General features: G+C 43.7%; 6 protein-coding genes across 8 annotated transcripts in view; 5 read left to right on the top strand and 1 right to left on the bottom strand.

Moving 5' to 3' along the window:
- The window catches only part of mspo (M-spondin), a 71774-nt gene extending 69961 nt beyond the window's left edge, over positions 1-1813 (top strand). For both annotated transcript variants that reach the window (XM_086828774.1, XM_020961728.2), the window contains exons 5-6: positions 521-934; positions 1016-1813. In XM_086828774.1, the coding sequence (XP_086684900.1) occupies positions 521-934; positions 1016-1034 (433 nt within the window). In that variant the 3' untranslated portion in view covers positions 1035-1813. The remainder of the gene's footprint in view (positions 1-520; positions 935-1015) is intronic.
- A 59-nt stretch (positions 1814-1872) lies between these two features.
- On the bottom strand, positions 1873-5148 carry Targ (Tarag). 2 transcript variants are annotated; one of them, XM_020961708.2, is made up of 7 exons: positions 5013-5148; positions 4281-4945; positions 3969-4222; positions 3559-3895; positions 2901-3508; positions 2353-2839; positions 1873-2283 (listed from the first exon to the last, which is right to left on the bottom strand). In XM_020961708.2, exons 1-7 carry the CDS (start codon positions 5117-5119, stop codon positions 1979-1981), a joined length of 2763 nt encoding a protein of 920 aa, XP_020817367.2. In that variant the 5' UTR covers positions 5120-5148; the 3' UTR covers positions 1873-1978. The 2 variants fall into 2 exon arrangements, with proteins under 2 accessions (XP_020817367.2, XP_020817375.1); XM_020961716.2 differs by lacking the exon at positions 5013-5148 and having other exon boundaries at positions 3965-4222; positions 4281-4765.
- A 1195-nt stretch (positions 5149-6343) lies between these two features.
- On the top strand, positions 6344-7742 carry LOC110191019 (uncharacterized). The gene has a single exon (XM_020961739.2). The coding sequence runs from the start codon at positions 6733-6735 to the stop codon at positions 7543-7545; it is 813 nt and encodes a 270-aa protein (XP_020817398.1). The 5' UTR covers positions 6344-6732; the 3' UTR covers positions 7546-7742.
- Positions 7743-8144: 402 nt separating this feature from the next.
- On the top strand, positions 8145-9289 carry LOC110178409 (uncharacterized). The gene has a single exon (XM_020945557.2). The coding sequence runs from the start codon at positions 8339-8341 to the stop codon at positions 9053-9055; it is 717 nt and encodes a 238-aa protein (XP_020801216.1). The 5' UTR covers positions 8145-8338; the 3' UTR covers positions 9056-9289.
- A 355-nt stretch (positions 9290-9644) lies between these two features.
- Positions 9645-10748, top strand: LOC110181367 (uncharacterized). The gene has a single exon (XM_020949099.2). The coding sequence runs from the start codon at positions 9826-9828 to the stop codon at positions 10576-10578; it is 753 nt and encodes a 250-aa protein (XP_020804758.1). The 5' UTR covers positions 9645-9825; the 3' UTR covers positions 10579-10748.
- A 113-nt stretch (positions 10749-10861) lies between these two features.
- On the top strand, positions 10862-12036 carry LOC110177406 (uncharacterized). Its single transcript, XM_020944124.2, has one exon. The coding sequence runs from the start codon at positions 11048-11050 to the stop codon at positions 11765-11767; it is 720 nt and encodes a 239-aa protein (XP_020799783.2). The 5' UTR covers positions 10862-11047; the 3' UTR covers positions 11768-12036.
- Positions 12037-18353: the final 6317 nt, after the last annotated feature.

The raw sequence follows: 18353 nt of genomic DNA, 5'->3' as shown, positions 1-18353 counted from the left end.
AGGAAGGAAGGAAGCCAGGCAGCGCCACAGCCAAACGTCGCGGATCGAGTTTGGGGAATGGGAAAGGGGATGGCACCCGAGACCTGGGACTGTGGTTCTCTCAGACTCAGTGTCTGTCAGGCACGAAGGCTGGCAAAAGGCAAATTTAAATTGAAATTTTCCACAGTTGATGTGCTGAAATAACAAACGTGAGCAGGCAACGGCAGGCACACCTTGGCCCCCAAAAATAAAAGGAAGTCCCCGCATACGGGGCGTATGTGTAATATGGCAGTCCGTTGGCGGCGGCAAAGTTAAGCCACTAAAAGCAAATTCAGTAGGAAATGAATGCCAACTTTTGTTAGTTGAACCACTTGTAGAATTAAGTTAAATTATTTCTTAAAGTATACCAAACTTAAGATATTTTAAATGTATCTTTTCTGTTGAAATTTAAACGAAAGATCAGATATTGTAGGCCTGCTAATTAACTTCCCGACATTCCTTCAGCCAAAGTCAATGAAATTATTTCACTTGCCTCTTTCAGCTACAGTTACAACAATAGCCAGCAGCCGGCTCCTGGTCAGGTGGTCAGCGTGGTGCCCAAGAACGACAAGCATGCCATCCTGCAGAGCATCGCCAGCAGCTATCGGCGTGCCACGGATTCCGGCCGTAGCCTCAATACCTTCAACCTGACCCAATCCCAGCACACAAATGGAACCAGCGGTGGTGGCACGTCCTCCCGCCGGAGGAGCTCGTCCCAGCGGCGCCGCGACTGCCGGGTGAGCCACTGGTCCGAGTGGACGGCCTGCAGCAAGAGTTGCGGCATCGGTGAGATGCATCGCTACCGCAAGGTGATCAAGCATGGCAAGCGGGGCGGACGACCATGTCCGGCGCTCCAGCAGTCCAAATGGTGCGGCACCGAGCGCAATTGTCACGGGTCGCAGACCTATTTTAATTGGTAAGTAAAAAGCAATTAAAAAATATCTTATTCCAGGGAATTATAATTAATTATATTATATATCCTTTGTATCCATTTCAGGTCCGATTCCGATACATGAACGGGCCCCATGGAGACGCGGTCGATATAAATATAATTTTAATTTAAGGCGTAAGAATTGCTTTTTCTGTGTGAACAAGAAAGACCAGCCAGGCCATTTTTCCGGGGTATCATCATCCCGCCATGAGATTTTAATTTAAATTTAGATTATCATACGAAATTGATTTTAAAGCAGCCAGAATATTCAGAAACATCCATGATAATGAGGATGAGAAGGTGGAATAAATTGAAGACGGCAATGGCAAGATGGGAAGACTACTGACAATATTTAAAACACACAAGGATTTAGACAGAGGACAAAACATAAAAAAAGGATGAAGGCCATTCGTCTAAAAACAGATTTTTAGGTTTATGTGTTCATCTTGATTTACATTGATCCTTTGGTTGCTTTAGCTCTAAATAATATGTAAAAAATCATCATGATAAAATATGAAAAAAACAAGGAAAATAGTAAAGAAAAAAAAAACAGAAAACAGTGAAAGAAAAATTGAACAGTAGACACGTACAAAGTTTAGAAAGCAAATCAAAGTGAAGAAGGAAACAGAAGGAAGCGTGAAAATTTGCATAACCAAACAAGGAAAATGGAAACAAAACCAAAACAAAATGAAAACAAAAACCAAAAGGGAAATAAAAAACCAAATACAACAACACACTGGAAACTATAAGCGTGGAGCCCAATGTGTGTAGTTCAGCAACTAAGCTAATATTAGATGTAAACTAAGCTAACTAATAACTTTAAATGGATTGCAATAAAAGTCAACCCCCAAAAGGAAAACCAAATATATATTGAATTCAAACATTGGGAATTAAAGGGGGATCTTTCAGCAAAACCAAATAAGTAATACAAAATCATTTAATCTGAATTTTTAAACACAGTAATAGAGTCATTAAAAATATTTCGTTTACTCAAAGATTGAACAGAAAAATCGTACCTCCCTTTGATAATTAAAACCAGATCGTACTCTTGGCCCGTTTGTACATGCTTTTCCGGCTTTTTCTCGCTCGTCCATAGTGAATTCTAACCATCGTTGGCAACAGGAGCTTCAGCATTCCGGAGGTAATGAGGCATAAGCCGGCAAATATAAAGGCCGCCATGTGATTGCGAGTACCGCCCACCAGCAATCCGGCAATTGTTGTGCCGGTAAAGACACCAAAGCCCATGGCCAGAGCCGTGATACCGAATGCATTGGTTAGCTTGGACAGGCCAAGATATTTCACGTAAATGATGGCCCGCAGGGTGGAGTATACAGCTAAATCAATTTAGGGAAAGATATTCTCTCTCAGTAGATGCTATTGCTTTCAAATCAAGATTTACCCACCTGGTGCCACACCGTAACAAAGCCCATAGAGTAACTGAAACCACACCAGATTCTTGCCAAAGAAGGCGCTTACGAAGACGAAACAGCCGCCAAAGACCAGGCCACCGCCGCATAAATTTGTCGTCCAGTTGCGTCTTTTATAGGCCACGATACCGCAGATGATTCGGAAGGCAAAGTTGGTAAGTCCAATGGCAGGGGTAATCAAGGTGGCATAGTCTCTGTGAATCGTTGTCCGGGCCTTGGAGTATACAAAGGGTATGTTGAATCCCATCGGAAATAGGAAGGCGGCAGCCACCAGGATCCGGAACTCGAACTGTTTGAACAGATGATAGTCAAACAGCCGGGACAGCATGACCACGAATTTGTTGTTCGCACAGCGTTTCCGCGGTGGTTGTCTCTTTGAAGCTCTTCTTTTGATAGCTTCAGGTGTATCCCTTCTATCGTCACCCTTGTTTATATGCTGAATGCCATAGTTTACGTGTTGAGTCTGCATTGGCAGGAATACGAAAAGTTATTAATTTTAAATACTAGAGTAACGACCTATGTACATTCTTATCCGTTCCCACGATAGTGATCTCCCTGCCCTCGATATTCTCCTTGCTGTGCGGATCTTCATATTCAGCGGGACCGGTGTAGAAGAGATCCTCACGCTCAATGTATGACGTCCGGATAAGCATATTGTGATCGTTATCCCGACTCTGCTGCTCCTTGCGTTCCCTTCGTCTTTGTTGGCACCTCCTCCAGCAAGGACAGCACTTGCTCTTGTCCTTCTCCGGATCATAGAGGCTAAGTATGCTTCCGGAATCATACGTACTGTCGGGGGATACGCGCAAATAGTCATGCACGTAAAAGTTCCCATAGTATTCATCCGGGCTGGAGTCGAAAGGATTCTCAGGCATCACGCCCACCTGCACAGGGCGAACCTCCACGAAGGCGATGGCCATTAGCATGACCAAAAGGATTGCGCCCGCCTGAACCCGCAGCATGTGCCGCCAGCCGATGATCGGCAGCAGATAGTTGTTGAGCAGCGAGAATAAAATGGTACCAGCTCCTGCTCCACTGCATGAGAAGCCATTGGCCAACGGACGATACCGCTCAAAGTAGCAGGCCACAATCAGCTGCGAGCTGCACCAGATGAGGCTTAAGGCGCAGCCACCTGCGGGTTAAACTGTTTTTATTTAGCCAAGGAAACTAGTCTTGACTTACCAATGGCACTGTATACCAATATCAGGACGATTAGTTTCGGACTGAAGCTGCCGGCCACAAAGGCAAGCATCGATGTGATGGCTCCACTGATGGCCACCGATCGGAAAGCGAACCTATTGATCAGAATGCTGGCAAAGGCTCCGCTTAGGAAGTAGCAACCGATCTGGACGCTGGCCACTAACACCATTTCGGACTCCTGGACTTTAAACTCCCGTCCAATGTCCGGCAGGATGGTGCCGACGGTTAAGATGATGCCGTCGACAATCAGCTGGCACAAGAAGCTGATCAACATGATAACCCATCCGTAGCCACCATCCGGTGGTATCACCATATAGATCTGTGGGTGGCACAAAGTCAGGCGTTCAGTGGATCAGCGGATCAGTGGTTCATCCGGCCAGCCACTCACTTACAAAAACCAATCCCTCGCGCAGATTTTCAAAATTCTGGTCGTTGAACCTTGGGCCAAGTGACTCTTCGGAGCTTGATGGTGTCTGTTGGTTTGCTGCCCGCTTATCCAAAGTGGAATAACTTAAGATTCCCGGTGAATCGGTGTCCGGCGAATGGACAGTAGTTTCTTTGGGAGACAACGGCTTATTCCTTTGACGGCCGAATGAAGCATGCACAGAGTCTTCCGAATCATCGTAGATTGGTATCAATTTGGGTCCTGCAAAACATATTCACAAATTCTTGGGTTTAGTTTTTATAGAAACCATTCGACTTACTCTTCTTATAATATTTCTGTGTCTTGGTTATAAGTGGCTCCTCCTTATCGTATTCATCCGACCCACTGACGCTGACCAGACCTTGGGACCGTTCCTTCTCTAAGCTCGACTCGGATTTCGAGACAAAGCTTGGCAGGCGTGAGACGCTCGACCGTTGAGATCCCTTCCAACTGGGCTCTTCAGATGCCACGGGAGGCAGAGGATCTTCAATTCGCTTAGGTAGATATGGCTGGGTGGGTTTGGACTCCAAATATGGCAATTCCGATATGGGCTCCGTAATATCGTTTCTAACAGGGCGATAATCTCCTTTCTGGGGAACCTTGGCATCGTTTTCCCTGCCTTGAGGTTTGTTCGATGCCTCCACAAGTATATGGGGAAAGTGTCGACGAGCAGAAGAACTTGGCATATTGTAGAGCGAAGCATTAGATTCCTTCCGCTGGTTGCCGATGGTTTGCGATGAGGAGCTGCATCCCGCCTCTGTTTCCTCGGCCACATCAAGCCTAGAAGCTGGCTGGCCATGGTCAGTAGTGCTTCCAGTATTATCCCTGTAGACGAGCCCCCAACTTGACAGAGATCGTGACCGTAAGCTCGTCTCGCGACTTGCATTTTGTTTGGCAGGGGCGGCGGGCTGTTCTTCATCCGTAGACGGTGCAATGTCGGGATGGCTGCAGGAGGAGAAGGACAGAAGGTCATGGCAGGATATGCGATGGCTGACTGGCTGGGTACACTCACCTCCGCCTACGATTCCTGCTCATTTTTCGACTCTGGCACAGCGTCGCCCTGACATCTTTCACAAATCTCTCTGCGTCTCGAACCCACATCCAATCCACAGTCCACATACAGTTGCAGGCTACGTGTCTGGCTGCGATATGAGAAATTCCACCAAAGCGGATGGGTATGACCGGGTATTCCCCGAGATCCAGTGACTGTCGCCAGACATTAGCCGCTACTCCTGGCTGCCAACCAAATCCTGTCACGGCTCCCAGGCACGCGTGACAGACAGTCTGAGGTGACCCCATCCGCCAGCAGTGGCTCTTCAGCTTCAGCTGTTACTCTTGCCATCGCCATTCGCATTCCCTGTCTCTCCTCTCAATCCATTCCAGAACTCCAGTTCAGTTTATTTTTGGAAGCCAGAACAAAATTGCATCAGTGCAATTTCATTGATTGCAAGTAAATGAAATCATTTCGTTGGGGGGAATGGGAGTGCAGGGAGCAGTCCATTTCGGCTTTAAGGGCGGACTGGCAGCAACTTCATTGGCAGTCACTCAAAGGCAACACAAAAGCTGGCGTATTGGGGTCGACTTTGCAGGCAGCAGTTGATTAGGGAAAGTGATGCCCAGCTGGGGGATGCAGCTCGATCCTTTATGAAGGCAACAGCTCTTGGAAAAAAAAAGGGCTGGTCTGAGCCCCAACTTGGCTGGCCCTGCTTGAAATGCTCTTGTACAATGAATAACAAACAAAATGCACTAATTAATTAGCGTACAGGCCCCTGACCACTAACTGGGTCCACTTGGTTCAACTTTGTACCATCCACTTGAGCTTTTCCCCCGCCCCCGTCTGCCCCCTTTTTTTCCGACTTTTCCCGCGGGTTCGCTGCGTTTTTCCCGACCAACAACTCTATGCGGAAATTGTTTTGGTTTTTTTTTTACAAAAGATTTCAACCCGTACGTGCTCGTTTTTTATGAGTCCACGTTGGTATTTTTTTGTGTTTTTGTTCTCGTATTTTTTGTGTGTATTTTGTGAAACGCCTTGAAATCGAAACCGGCCAAAAAGATTGCGCTGCCAAATTGTTAACAGCAATTGACCCAATTTTATGGGCTCCCTCATGCATGGCCACTCAGGCTGGGAACACGAGGCTTTCGGGGCATCGAGACCAATGAAAATATCGGCGTAAAAGCGAAAACTGCCCCGAGAGCGTATACTTATTCTAGTGGATTTCTGTTGTTTCTGTTCTGTTTTTTTTCTTCCCCCCTGCAGGGGTTCTCTGGTTTTTTTCTCTGTTTGCATTTAACTTGCAAACAAATTGAAGTCGAAATGCAGGAGAAGTGAAGGCCATGTCAATGTTTTTTTTTTTTTTGCTTTATTATTGTTTACTGGCAAATCAAGGCGGCCCAGCAAACGAATACATTTGGCAATTAACTTCTGAATAAACACGGAAAACCCATTTGAAGCATTGGCCCGGAACATTTTCGATTCGCGACAGCTTCCATAAAATGCAGGAACTAAAGTCAACACCACCTGAAAGTGAATATATAGAATTTAAAAATTTTACAACATTCCAAGATGAACAAAAAAGAAATTCAGATCAAAAATGCCTTGGAACATAATTCGATGTCAACGATCGGACTAATTTTAGGAACCCTAGACTCACTTCCAGCTCCAACGTTCGCCACAAACAATCAAAATTTTCGTTTCTCCTGCCTCGAAACGTCTTCAAAATTTCCATCTCGTTATGTTTTTGGTTAGAAAATGTACACCAATACGGCCCAAGCTTCTGTTAAAAGCGGAAAGTCTGCTAAATGACGCAGTTCCAGCTATACTCCGAATGTATTCCGACTCGGAATCGGATGAGAAGTGCTTCAAATACCGGCCAAGCAAAAAGACTGATAGTGCTGCATGCAGACCTGTGAAAGTGCACGTCCCCAGATTCCACCGGCAGTTGGATCCCTGCAAGACGGACAAAGAGCTGGCCGTGCAGCATCCGAGGTATTTGGGTGTATACCCCAGGTGCGAGATCCCCTATAAGCCAGAGTTCGACTGCATGGATCCTTGTGCGCTAGCCGTGCGATTGGATGATACCATGTACAGACCCAGTGCCAGCTTGGATCGCAAGTTCGATCAATATTGGGTGGAATGTGTCGTCCGCAAGCAGAAGCGTTGCTGCCGCAGGGTGCCCCCAGAGAGATCCGTGCGGGCGGTGTACAACAAGTGTGAGAAGCCCAAGCCGAAGCCCTGTGACACGGTTCATCCCATGCCCTGTAAAATGGAAACAAAGCCAGGCGCGTGTCCCAGGTTCTACCTCTGCAACTGTCCTGCCATGGAGAACAGTCAAGTCAACTGCCGGCTTGCTCCGCGAAAGAAGAGATGTCGTCGCCGGCCATGTCTGTACCCCAGCTTCTCCGAGTGCCAGCACGAGGAGCTGGATGTCGGACGGCCGGTGGAGTGCCGTTGCCTGGAAACTCCCGCCATGTGCATTGTGCACAGGTACGAGGCGTTGGGCAGGCGCGGTACCTGCGATAAGCCCGAAACATTGGACGATTGCTAAGATGCCTAGAATGACTAAAATCTCAGATGAAGACAGTCTAGATTTGTTGGTGATTCAATGGTAACTTTGCATCTATTTCACAAAAGGAGAAAAGGGGAACATAACACATTCGGCAAGTGGCGACTTCGGAGAAATGCGAGATAATCTTCGAATTCTGTAAACTACTACAATTTCAAATACAGTAAAATATTCCGTAATGGAAGCATTTTGATGTGAGGGTTTCCATGGGTTGCAGCTTTGTTGAAACTACATCTGAAATATTGTAATTCTGTAGTCTCTTATAAATGAATTATTGTAGAGAATATATCATAGGAATAATAAGTAGCGTCAGTTTCCTCTAAAAATAAAGCCTTACCACAACTTATTCCCATACAATATTAAAACACATTTACATAGGTAATTTAAATCGAAGGATTAACCCTCCAAGTTATTTTCGTTCAATGTTAATTTAATAATTTAATTAATTTCAGTTCACTTCCTTTAACTTATTTTAATATTTAGCATTACTGTCCTGAAGTCAATTGTTACCAATACAAAACAAATAGGAAATTGCAAAATAAAATGTATGAAATAAAATAATATCAAATCAAACTATTCCGGATCCAAGTAGGCCTTGGACTTATGCTCCAAGTCCCCGTCAGCTGTTCGATTCCCATATCCAGATCATACGATTTCAACACGCCGAATGGTGAGCTCGTTAACGTTTGTCTTCCTTCAGCCCTTCCTTTTTCGGCCAAATTTTCCAAATTTCAAATTGTAAAACGCTAAAATCCTCTAAAATCATATAGTTGGGATGAGTGTGATGCAGTTTGGGCCCCGTTCTCTGCTGGCTCAGCGCAAGTCGGCCGCGCTAACGATAACGCGCTTGGCGGAGTCATGGCAAAACCTCGAACTTCGTCGGCGGCGAGTGGAAGAAAGGAAGAAGGCTGAAGCTGAAATGAAGGAGTGCTACAAGTCGATCCGTCGAACGGATCATCGCTGCAACCAGCCACGCCTCGCGGCCCTGCACGACGAATGCCTCGATCCCTGTGACCTGGCACCCTTGCCCCTGGACATGGAGCACTACACGCCCAGCGATAAGAACCGCAAGTACCAGCGCACCTGGTGCGAGTGCTATGCTCTGCCCATGAAGTTTATCAGTCAGAACAGATGCTATCCCAATCGACCGCGCAGAAAACTAAATCGGGGTACTTCCTCTGGCGTTTGCGTGGAGGCCACAACTCCTAAGGGCTTGCAACGCAGTAAGCCAGAGAAGCTCGTCGAGGTGCAGCGAATGGGCAAGTGGCCCTGCTGCAAGCTGGTCGCACCCGGCTGTGAACCTGCCCGGGCAGATCCCAACTGTGGGCAAGGTCGTCCACCCACCTGTTGCAAGAAGCGGCGCACCCAGTATCCTAGTTTCTCGGAGTGCCAGCCAGTGGGTCTGCTCGAACCCATTCCACCCTGCGAGTGCATTAAGCAGGCCAACCTGTGTGACGTGTGGACCTACTGGCAGCGTTACCACAACAAGTGATCTGAAGCCGCAAACTTTTAGGATTTAATCACTTTGAGGACGAGCTTGAAGGAAACCACGTGAGCGTTGCCATTGAGAAGAGTGAGATTTGCACGGGTTGACTCAATTGACTGAAGGATACAAATTTTTAACCTTTATATCTGATCCGTAAGCATTATTCATTATGGACAATTAAAGAAAATCCTTAAGTGCAAGTGTAGTCTGAACCAATAAAGAAGCAACTATAATCGTGCATTCGAAAGTTTCATCAGGACTCGAGCTTTTAAAGGATTTCTTTTTAAGCAAAATATAAAATTAATAAGTTTATATATTCCGCAATAAGTGCATTTTAATTTAAGGGTTTTAAGTAAGGCTAATACAAAGACTCGGGAGATTATTTCTATACCATATTACACATCATTAATCCATCTTTAATTAGGTGATTTGTATCAAAAGATTAAGCCTTCGACAGTGCCAAGTTATTTTCTTTGAAGGTTAGTATAATAATTCAATCGATTTCAAGATCCACTGTCTTTGGCTTCTCACTTCATTTAACTTAAATAATAGTATGCCTGCTTAATAAGTGACTTCCAAGTAGGCCCTGGACTTGTGCTCCAAGTCCCCGTCAGCAGTTCGATTCCCATATTCGGTTCATACGGTTTCAACACGTCGAGTGATGAGGACGTAAACGTTGTGTCTTCCTTCACCTCTTCCCTTTTATTTTGGCCAAAAATTTTCATGTTCTAAAAACACAAAAATCCATTAAAAAAATATATAGTTATATAGTTAAGATGAGCTTAATGCAGATCGCGCCGCGGTCGCTGCTGTCACAGACAAAGCTGGCAACGATGACGTTGACGCGCATGTACGACACAGAGAAGAAGTTTGGTCTTCGTCGGCGCCGTCTGGAGCTGAAGAAGACCCCTGACTCTGTGCCCTGCTACATGGCGTTGCGCCGCTCGGAGAATCGCTGCAACCAGCCGCGTCTCAAGCCCATGTATGACGAATGCCTGGAGCCCTGTGACATGGCGCCCTTGCCGATGGACTTGGATCACTACACGCCCAGCGACAAGGCGTATCGCAAGTACCAGCGCACCTGGTGCGAGTCCTATCTCCTGCCGAGGAAGTTCGTCAGTCCGAAGAAGATCTATCCCAATCGACCAAGGCGCAAACTGCGTCGGGAAACCACCTCGGGCGAATGCGTGGAGAGCGTAAATACCAAGGGCGTGGGCCGCTTAAAACCTGAGCAGCTAGTCGAAGTGCCGGGACCCGGCAAGTGGCCCTGCTGCAAGCTTGTCGCACCTGGCTGCTCGCCTGGCCGTTCAGATCCAGACTGTGAGCAAAAATTTCCACCCTCCTGCTGCAAGAAGCGGCGCACCCAGTACCCCAGCTTCTCGGAGTGCCAGCCAGTGGGTCTGCTTGATCCCATACCACCCTGCGAGTGCATCAAGCAGGCCGCAATGTGCGACATGTGGGCCCACTGGCGGCGATTCCATGGTCCAGATAGAGTCGGAGGAGGGATAAAAGTGAAGAAGGCCACGTAAGCGTTGCCATTCAGAAGGTTACAACTTGCACAGTTTGACTCGATTGTCTGATGGACAATATTGTTTATTTATATCTGATCCGTTAGAACTATTTATAATGGATAATTGAAGAGCTCCTCAGATGCAACTAGTCATAAGCAATAAAAATTAAACCGTAATCTTGCAACATATATATTCGAAAGTTCCATCAACGTTTTAATAGATTCCTTCTTAAACAAAGCAGTAATAACATTTAAATAACATAGAAAATGCAGAAATAAATCAAATCATTAAGGGACTCTTGGAAGGTCAAGTAGGCCTTTGACAAATGTGTTAATTTCCCGTCAGCATTTCGATTCAATTTCCGGATCATACGGTTTCAAAACAAGTGGTGAGCACGTTACCGTTTGTTTTCCTTCCGCCCTTCCTTGTTTTCAAAATTTTTTAAGTATAAATACAAAAGGAAATCCAATAAAAAAATATACTTAAGATGGGTGTAATGCAGTTCTTGCCGCGTTCCCTGTTGGCGCAAGGAAAGCTGGCAACAATGACGTTAACGCGCATGTACGACACAGAGAAGAAAATTGGTCTTCGTCGGCGCCGTCTGGAGCTGAAGAAGAATCTCGACTCTGTGCCCTGCTACATGGCGTTGCGTCGCTCGGAGAATCGATGCAACCAGCCCCGCCTCAAGTCAATGATCGATGAATGCATGGACGACCCCTGCGGCATGGCACCCTTGCCGCTGGACCTGGAGCACTACACGCCCAGCGACAAGGCAATTCGGAAATACCAACGCACCTGGTGCGAGTCCTATCTCCTGCCGAAGAAGTTCGTCACTGTCAAGAAATGCTATCCCAATAGGCCGCGGCGGAACCTGCGTGCGAATGATGTGGTGAAAGATTGCGTCCATGGATCCAAGAATCTTTACGCCGTGGGTCGCAAAAAACTCGATAAGCTTGTCGATCTGCCACGAATGGGGGAGTTGCCGTGCTGCAAGCTGACTGCTCCCGGCTGCAAACGTGGCCGGTTCCAGCCCACCTGTAAGGTATTTCCTCCACCTTCCTGCTGCAAGAAGCGGCGCACTCAGTATCCCAGCTTCTCCGAATGCAAGCCTGTGGGTCTGCTCGACCCCATACCTCCTTGCGAGTGCGAAAGGAAGCCCAGCCAGTGTGACATATATGCCACCTGGCGGCGCTTCCACAGGAAATGATCTGCAACCACTTTAGCCAGCGTTAAGGATCCATTCAACTTAAGGACGAGCGTGAAGGAGACCGCGTGAGCGATGCCTCCCAGAAGTGCTCGATTTGCACGATTTAATTCGATTGATATTACCTTTTTAATTTTTATAGAATACCGTAAACATTATTTTATTATGAATAATTAAAGATACACCCAGAAGTCTGAACCAATGTAAATATAAACTAGCATTAGCATTGGTTCAGACTTCTGGGCGTATCTATCTTATTCAGGAATGCTTAATGGTTAATTCTTGGCTTAGTCCTTTGGCTCGTCCCACTTTTTCTTTTTTATATATTTTTTTTTGTGCGCTCCGCCGGCAGCTCTTTAGTTGGAGTGCTCTCCTGTGCAATTCCTAAAAGGGATTTGCATGCCGCTGAGATGTTTATCGCAAATTGTTGCCGACGTCTGTGTCACCGGGAATGGGATGTTGTGACGTTGCGTCGCTGTGAGTTCGTGATGTTGTTTGTGACGTCGTCGTCTGGCGGCGCACAAATGTCAACAGCACAAAGCTCCCGACGTTTACATTGAAAGTCACTTTGGGCGCCAGGCAGCCAAACAGAAGGACAGACAAGCAGACGCAGGCAGGCAGGCAGACAGACAGACCAAACAGAAGGATACTCGGGGGCTAATGAAAAGCGCCAACAAAATCCAATGCATTTTTATTTAAATGCAAATGTTTAGCCAGCCAGCAAGTGTTTAATTGTGTAGGAGGAATCCCCAAGAGGACATCGCTAAGGGGTTCGGTGCGGGATCTCCTGAAATGATGCTGAGAATTTGCCAAACATTTGTCTGTGCCCCGCTCTCGTCCTTGTTGTAGGTTGTTTTCGACAAAAGTATGCCCCGGAGTGACATTTCGCACAAATGAAATGTACGGCTGAAAAGTTGTCTATTTCGGTGCCCAAACAAATAATTTTATTATAAAAGTTGGCTCCTCCCTTTATTCTGTGTCCATGTGTGTTGGTTGTGGCTTTGCCTGAGTAATAGACACCATGTTTGTGTGTGTGGGTGTATTTTTATAGAAGGATATATAGTCTAATGTAAGGGAAAGTAAAGTGAGATATATGTCACCATGAGTTGAGCTGAAAATAGGGACATTCAGTCTAGGAATGGGAAGGCAGGATACCCAGTAATACAATTTGTATTTTAATATGTAAAAAAAACATATATTTATTGATTTCCGATACGAACCTATAATTCAATTGCAAGCTCTAATAATTTAAATAATAATAAAATAGGTATATGTAAATTGATCAATACCAAGTGGTGTATTATTTTTGATAAGCAAATCTTCCTTTATTTTGTCTTCTAAGTTCTTAAGTAATAACTAAAGAAAAAAGGAAATTGCGTTCTTAATCGAAATATGCTTTCTCAACATAGAAAATAATATGGTTTCTCCAAGGATTAAGGACATAGCAGTTATTCTGCTTTAACTAACGATTACTATAGTTGCCAGAGCTTATAGACACAAGTATTTATTGTCATTTTGCTGCTCAGTCGAATAGGCTTTATGTCTCCCCTTAGTAATGGAGATTATGATAAGGCTTTACGGCTCCAACTGTCCAGTACCTGGGCTGGGATTAAAAGCTTTTTTGCGGTTTGGATATACATAGGAAACAGGATACCAGGAATCGTGGCTTCACATGTGACTGCAGTATATACACAGTGCCCTAGGCTGGGGAAAGAAAAACAAATTTAGTTATGACCAACAAAGTTGCTGTGGACCTTTTTGCCATACAGCTACGGCCAATTAGCTGGACGACGATGCTGACCTTAATTACACGTGCACTTTTAATGCAACCAGTGTGCAGTGCCACGCCCCCATTTCCACCACTCCTTTTATTTTCCAGCAGTTTAGCCCCTAAGCTTCGCACATACATGTGTAGCAGCACCCCCACATAACCATAAATGTAAAATGCCACGGCTTGCCATTCCCTAGAATTTTTGTTTCACATTTTTCAATACACTTTCGAGGAGTTGTATAATTTTTTTGGATATTAGAAATCATTGGGGCTTTATAATTTTGGGTAATATTAGCTAAGATAACTCTAGAGCTTAGATATAAGCCATATAAATATAAATCCTTTATATCAGAGCTAAAGGCGCTATTGTGTAGACTTGAGAGGATACTTTTCATCCCTCTAATGTACAAAAATAAGGTTTATTTACCATTAAAATATTGCTTAAATAACATTTAATTTACATTTCACAACAAGCAAATTGGTTTTGTATATTAGAAAGAGTCTCAAAACTGCGACTTACCCTTTGAAGATCCGTGTTCGTGTTTTTCTCAGCTGGCTACACTTTACACACTTTGTTGGCTCCGTGTCCGGCTCTAAATGTTGCTGCTGGATTGTTAATATTATTTTATAATTTCTTTTTATTACTGCTACTCCGCCGCACTACGGACGATGCTGTAAACATGTTGTCGTGAATGGAGAAGGCAAACTGCCATTCGGGTAGTCAAAGTGCGACCATTAAACGTTAAGCAGGCTATGAGGGCAAAGCGTTAAGTGCCAAGCGGGGATTTTGACGCTCAGAGATGAAGCCATTTAACCAAAACACCTAAAATACCATTTAAATAGGACAAGAAACATACTACCTTTACAGCTTTAAATTTTGTTCATAGTTCCTAAAACTTGTTGAATGACCAAATGGATTAAGTGCACCTTTAGAGCTTGCTTTTAAGAAAAGAAAGTGAAAAAAACACAACGGAAACTTAATAAAATGTTCGATTGTTTTTGGCTTTCCGAAGCTTAACTTTACCTTGATTTTTTTTTACACATTTCTACCTTTGATTTCTCACCCTTTGGTCCAGTTTCTATATACATATATCTCTACCTTTGTTCCGATTTCAAATTGCACTGTGAAGCTTTAGTTTCAGAGCTATTGTGTTAGCCGCCGGTGCAATCAATAAGCTTTTATTCCACCTCCTTCGATTTCCACGCATTGCTTGGCTTTGTTACCTGGCTTGCTTTTCTCTCCGAAAGCAAAATATTATTGGGTCTTCCTATAAAGTGTTGTTAATAAAAGCAAAAATAAAATGGGAAATGTAATGCCGTGTAAGGGGAATTGGCTTTTAATATTGAGTTACCAAAACAATAATATATAAACTGCAATTAATGAATTACATATATAAAATTGTATTTATCAATAAATATGTTTCTTATTTACTTACTACTAATACGTATCTATTATAAAGCTATTTTTTTAGAACATTCAGCTGGCGTTTTCTCTCTCCTTATAAACAAAATAAATTAAACAAAAACAGAAACCTTATTTCAACAGAAATACCATTAAAATTGTCATTTTTTCACTGTACTTTCAATTATTTTGCAATAAAGTAAATAAGAAGTGTTGCTGTAAATTTCGGCTTTCATCAATCCACCGCCTATTGACATTTATTGAAGACGCAATTCTATTGACATAATTCAAATAGGCAACAACGTGCCGCGCAATTCAAACGCGACGAAATGCAAATTGCCTGACTGACTGACGGACAGAAAGAGACGGTAGATTACGTGCCGAGCGAGAAGACAAATCAATTTGAGGGCAAAAAAAAATAATAAAGAACCTTACAGGACTAGGCAAAGCCTCGCCGAAATGATAATGAAGCACAAATTTTTGGCTCCATTGTGCGAGTGACAATGGGCCAGAGATAAAAATGACAGCCACAAGCTGTTGGCCAAAGCCGGGATGAGACCACCCGGGGGCCATTGTCTCAGGATGGCAGGACCCGCTGGTATTTTGTTTTTTATACCCTTGCAGGGTATTCTAATTTAAGTGAGAAGTTTGCAAAGCATTTCTGATATGGTAAATTTTAGCGAATCCTGATTTTATATTATAGAAATGGAAACAAAAATGTTTTTCATTTAAAATATAAACATTTTCATTGACTCAATTGCAAACTGGAAGGGTATAAAAACTTCGGTGAGCCAAATTTAGCTTCCTTATTTTTTGTTTTTGTCGGAAATGGGTAATGCACACATTGTGGCAAAGCAAAGAGTTTAAGCAGATGTTTTGTCTGGACGGCGTCTAACTGTCAGAGACTGCGGCTTATCGCCAGCGTTTCTGACAATTGCCCGAGTTGCCAGTTGCTGTTTTGGCCACTTTAGCATTTTACCATTTTCCCAGCTTAGCATTCGTCCTCCATTCCCCGGCTGTGTGACTTGGTTTAATTATGACATTTAATTTCGAGTTCATTGTTGGCAAAATCTCACTGGCTGCGCAAAAAAGCATGCAACAGTTTTTTGCCCTTGCTGCAGCAGAAGCGGAAGTACATTTGTCGTCGTCTGCACAAACCGGAAGTGGAAGCATGTACAACATGTACACACAGCACAATCAACTTCGGTGTTTAAGCGAGAAACATTTAACACACGTAGGTGTGTTTGTGTTAAAAATAATTTAAGTGCATCATAAAATATAATTAAATTTATTGCATAAAGCAATAATTTTTGTAAAAGTTTTCTTTAAAAATGTATTGCAAACTAGAGAACTCCCAGAAAACTCTGCATAAATTTAGTCAGTTCAGGGAACTTGTAGGAATTCATACATTTCCAGCTTCTCGGGTTAACTTCCGGGGGCAGCCATTAGTCCAGAGCTGGGATGGATAATGAAGCCATTTTTGGCTAGGGCGCCGCTTTAAAATTCCATTTATGAAACATGTGCCGGCATTTATGCATATTAAATTAGTCAGTTTAGGCAAATAAACAGGCCAAAGGCCCACCGAACCCTTTTTTTATGGTCCCAAGAACTGCGTCATATTCCCACACATTTTGCTTAATATTCAGAGGTTCAGATGCCCCGAAAAAAACGAGAGAAAAGCAAACAAGAAATCGCACTAGTGAGCCGAAAGGGCGGGAGCCGTATAATAGTTGTTTGGGGCAACTTAAAAACGCATGCTGGAACTTTTCAAGTGTGAATTGCTCTTCATTTTTGCTGCAGACACCGAGACAGACCACCCAGCGGAAAAGCTGGAAAAACTGTAAGAACTGAACTGAAAAGGCGTTCATTCGCTGCCTACTCCACTCATAGGAAGTGTGTGTGTGCCAACGGGTGTGTATTTCGGTGTGTGTGAGAGACGCAGTTGTAACAAAAAAGAAACATAAAATAAAATGGCAACGGCAGAAATGTTTTATAAAAATTTATATGAGCATAATTTGTAACTGCACAAAAAAAAAAAAAAAAAAAAGGAAAAGCAGAGCGCACACGCAGAAAGGAAAGATGGAAAAAGAGCTGTTACAACGGGGCGTATGTGTGTTTTTGTGGGCGTGGGGCGTGGTCCTGACAGACAAAGGAAGCCCCAAATGGGCTGCAGATGTAGAAATGAACATATTTTCGACTGTAGCTGAGTAGACCAGCTCGATTTGAATTGCCAAAAACGCTGTGGGAGTGCGGCAAATGGAATGAATGTGAACCCCACGAAAATGGCAGCCCAAAAATGTTAGGAATTCTGTTTTTTCGTTTTTGCTAATATCCGACAAATAATGGAGAGTGTCAGGGGGGCAATGCCTCATCTACAGTTGATCACTTGATTTGCAGGCTGAGTTTGTTCACCATTTGTTTTTATTTTTCAGCACTTCCAGAAAATATATTGATTAATTTATTTTATAATACTCCGTATAAGTTCTAATTTAAAAAAGTTCTAAGTTTAATGTCAATATATGAATTAATTGGAAAATAAATGCATAGCTAGCACAGCTGATCTTAGACGTAATCACATTTATATAAATAGTATAATTATCATGATTAAGACTTACCGCAGTAGAAGGGACACGTCATTGCTTAATTCCTTCCAGTGTGGAGTTGTATTCTTGATGACTTTAATTAGGCTTCTCATAGTATCATTGAAGTATTCTTCTTCCTTGTTATCCAGATGTATTGCATTGGCCACGTCATCATTTTGGCAAACACGATCACTTCCACTATCACAATCGATGTTAACACTAGGTACCCCTAGGACAGACTGAAGGCAGCGCGGCTGACGTGCCTCTATTTATAGTCCCCGAGTAAAGGGGAGAACAGAGAAAGTGAATGTGAGAGTAAGAGTGAGAGCGAGGGAGAGTGGGAGTGGGAGTGGGAGTAAGAGATAGCGGCAGAGCGAGGTACAGAGAAAGGGATCTTTTGAGAGACACCCAGAGAGACCCCGAAATACATTTATCGATCGTTCCTATGCCAGATATATGATATAGTCATTCGATCCGGCCCGTTCCGACTTATATATGAATGAAAATATATATAATAAAGAAGACTAACAGCAAAGTTTTATTCAGATGGCTTCAAAACTGCGTAACTAGTTTACGCAGAAACGGACATACAAACATACATATAGTACAGGTGTTGATGCTGACCAAGAATTTGGTAGGAAATGACTGCTTTGACTGCATTGCATCCTAAGTAAAATTATAATACCATGCAAGGGTATAAAAATATAAAATATTACACAATTTTAACAGCTTTCCTTTTTAATAAAATTCTCCTGCAGCCCAAAAAGCATAATTTTCATTGAAAAATATAAAATTGCCGGCACAGCAAGAAAGTCAATTTATCAGTACACAAAT

Source organism: Drosophila serrata, unplaced genomic scaffold (assembly GCF_035046125.1).
Source record: "Drosophila serrata isolate PLE 108 unplaced genomic scaffold, ASM3504612v1 contig_184, whole genome shotgun sequence".
Classification (NCBI taxonomy): Eukaryota; Metazoa; Arthropoda; class Insecta; order Diptera; family Drosophilidae; genus Drosophila; species Drosophila serrata.
The sequence above is the reverse complement of the archived record's forward strand: the minus strand, read 5'-3'. Positions and strand labels throughout refer to the sequence as shown.

Coding starts and splice junctions, on each gene's coding strand:
- Targ (XM_020961708.2), bottom strand. CDS start 5,119: ATGTGGACTGTGGATTGGATGTGGGTTCGAGACGCAGAGAGATTTGTG. Junction 4,946..5,012: donor AGCAGGAATCGTAGGCGGAG/GTGAGTGTACCC, acceptor CTCCTCCTGCAG/CCATCCCGACATTGCACCGT. Junction 3,896..3,968: donor TGCGCGAGGGATTGGTTTTT/GTAAGTGAGTGG, acceptor TGCCACCCACAG/ATCTATATGGTGATACCACC.
- LOC110181367 (XM_020949099.2), top strand. CDS start 9,826: ATGAGCTTAATGCAGATCGCGCCGCGGTCGCTGCTGTCACAGACAAAG.
- LOC110178409 (XM_020945557.2), top strand. CDS start 8,339: ATGAGTGTGATGCAGTTTGGGCCCCGTTCTCTGCTGGCTCAGCGCAAG.
- LOC110191019 (XM_020961739.2), top strand. CDS start 6,733: ATGTTTTTGGTTAGAAAATGTACACCAATACGGCCCAAGCTTCTGTTA.
- LOC110177406 (XM_020944124.2), top strand. CDS start 11,048: ATGGGTGTAATGCAGTTCTTGCCGCGTTCCCTGTTGGCGCAAGGAAAG.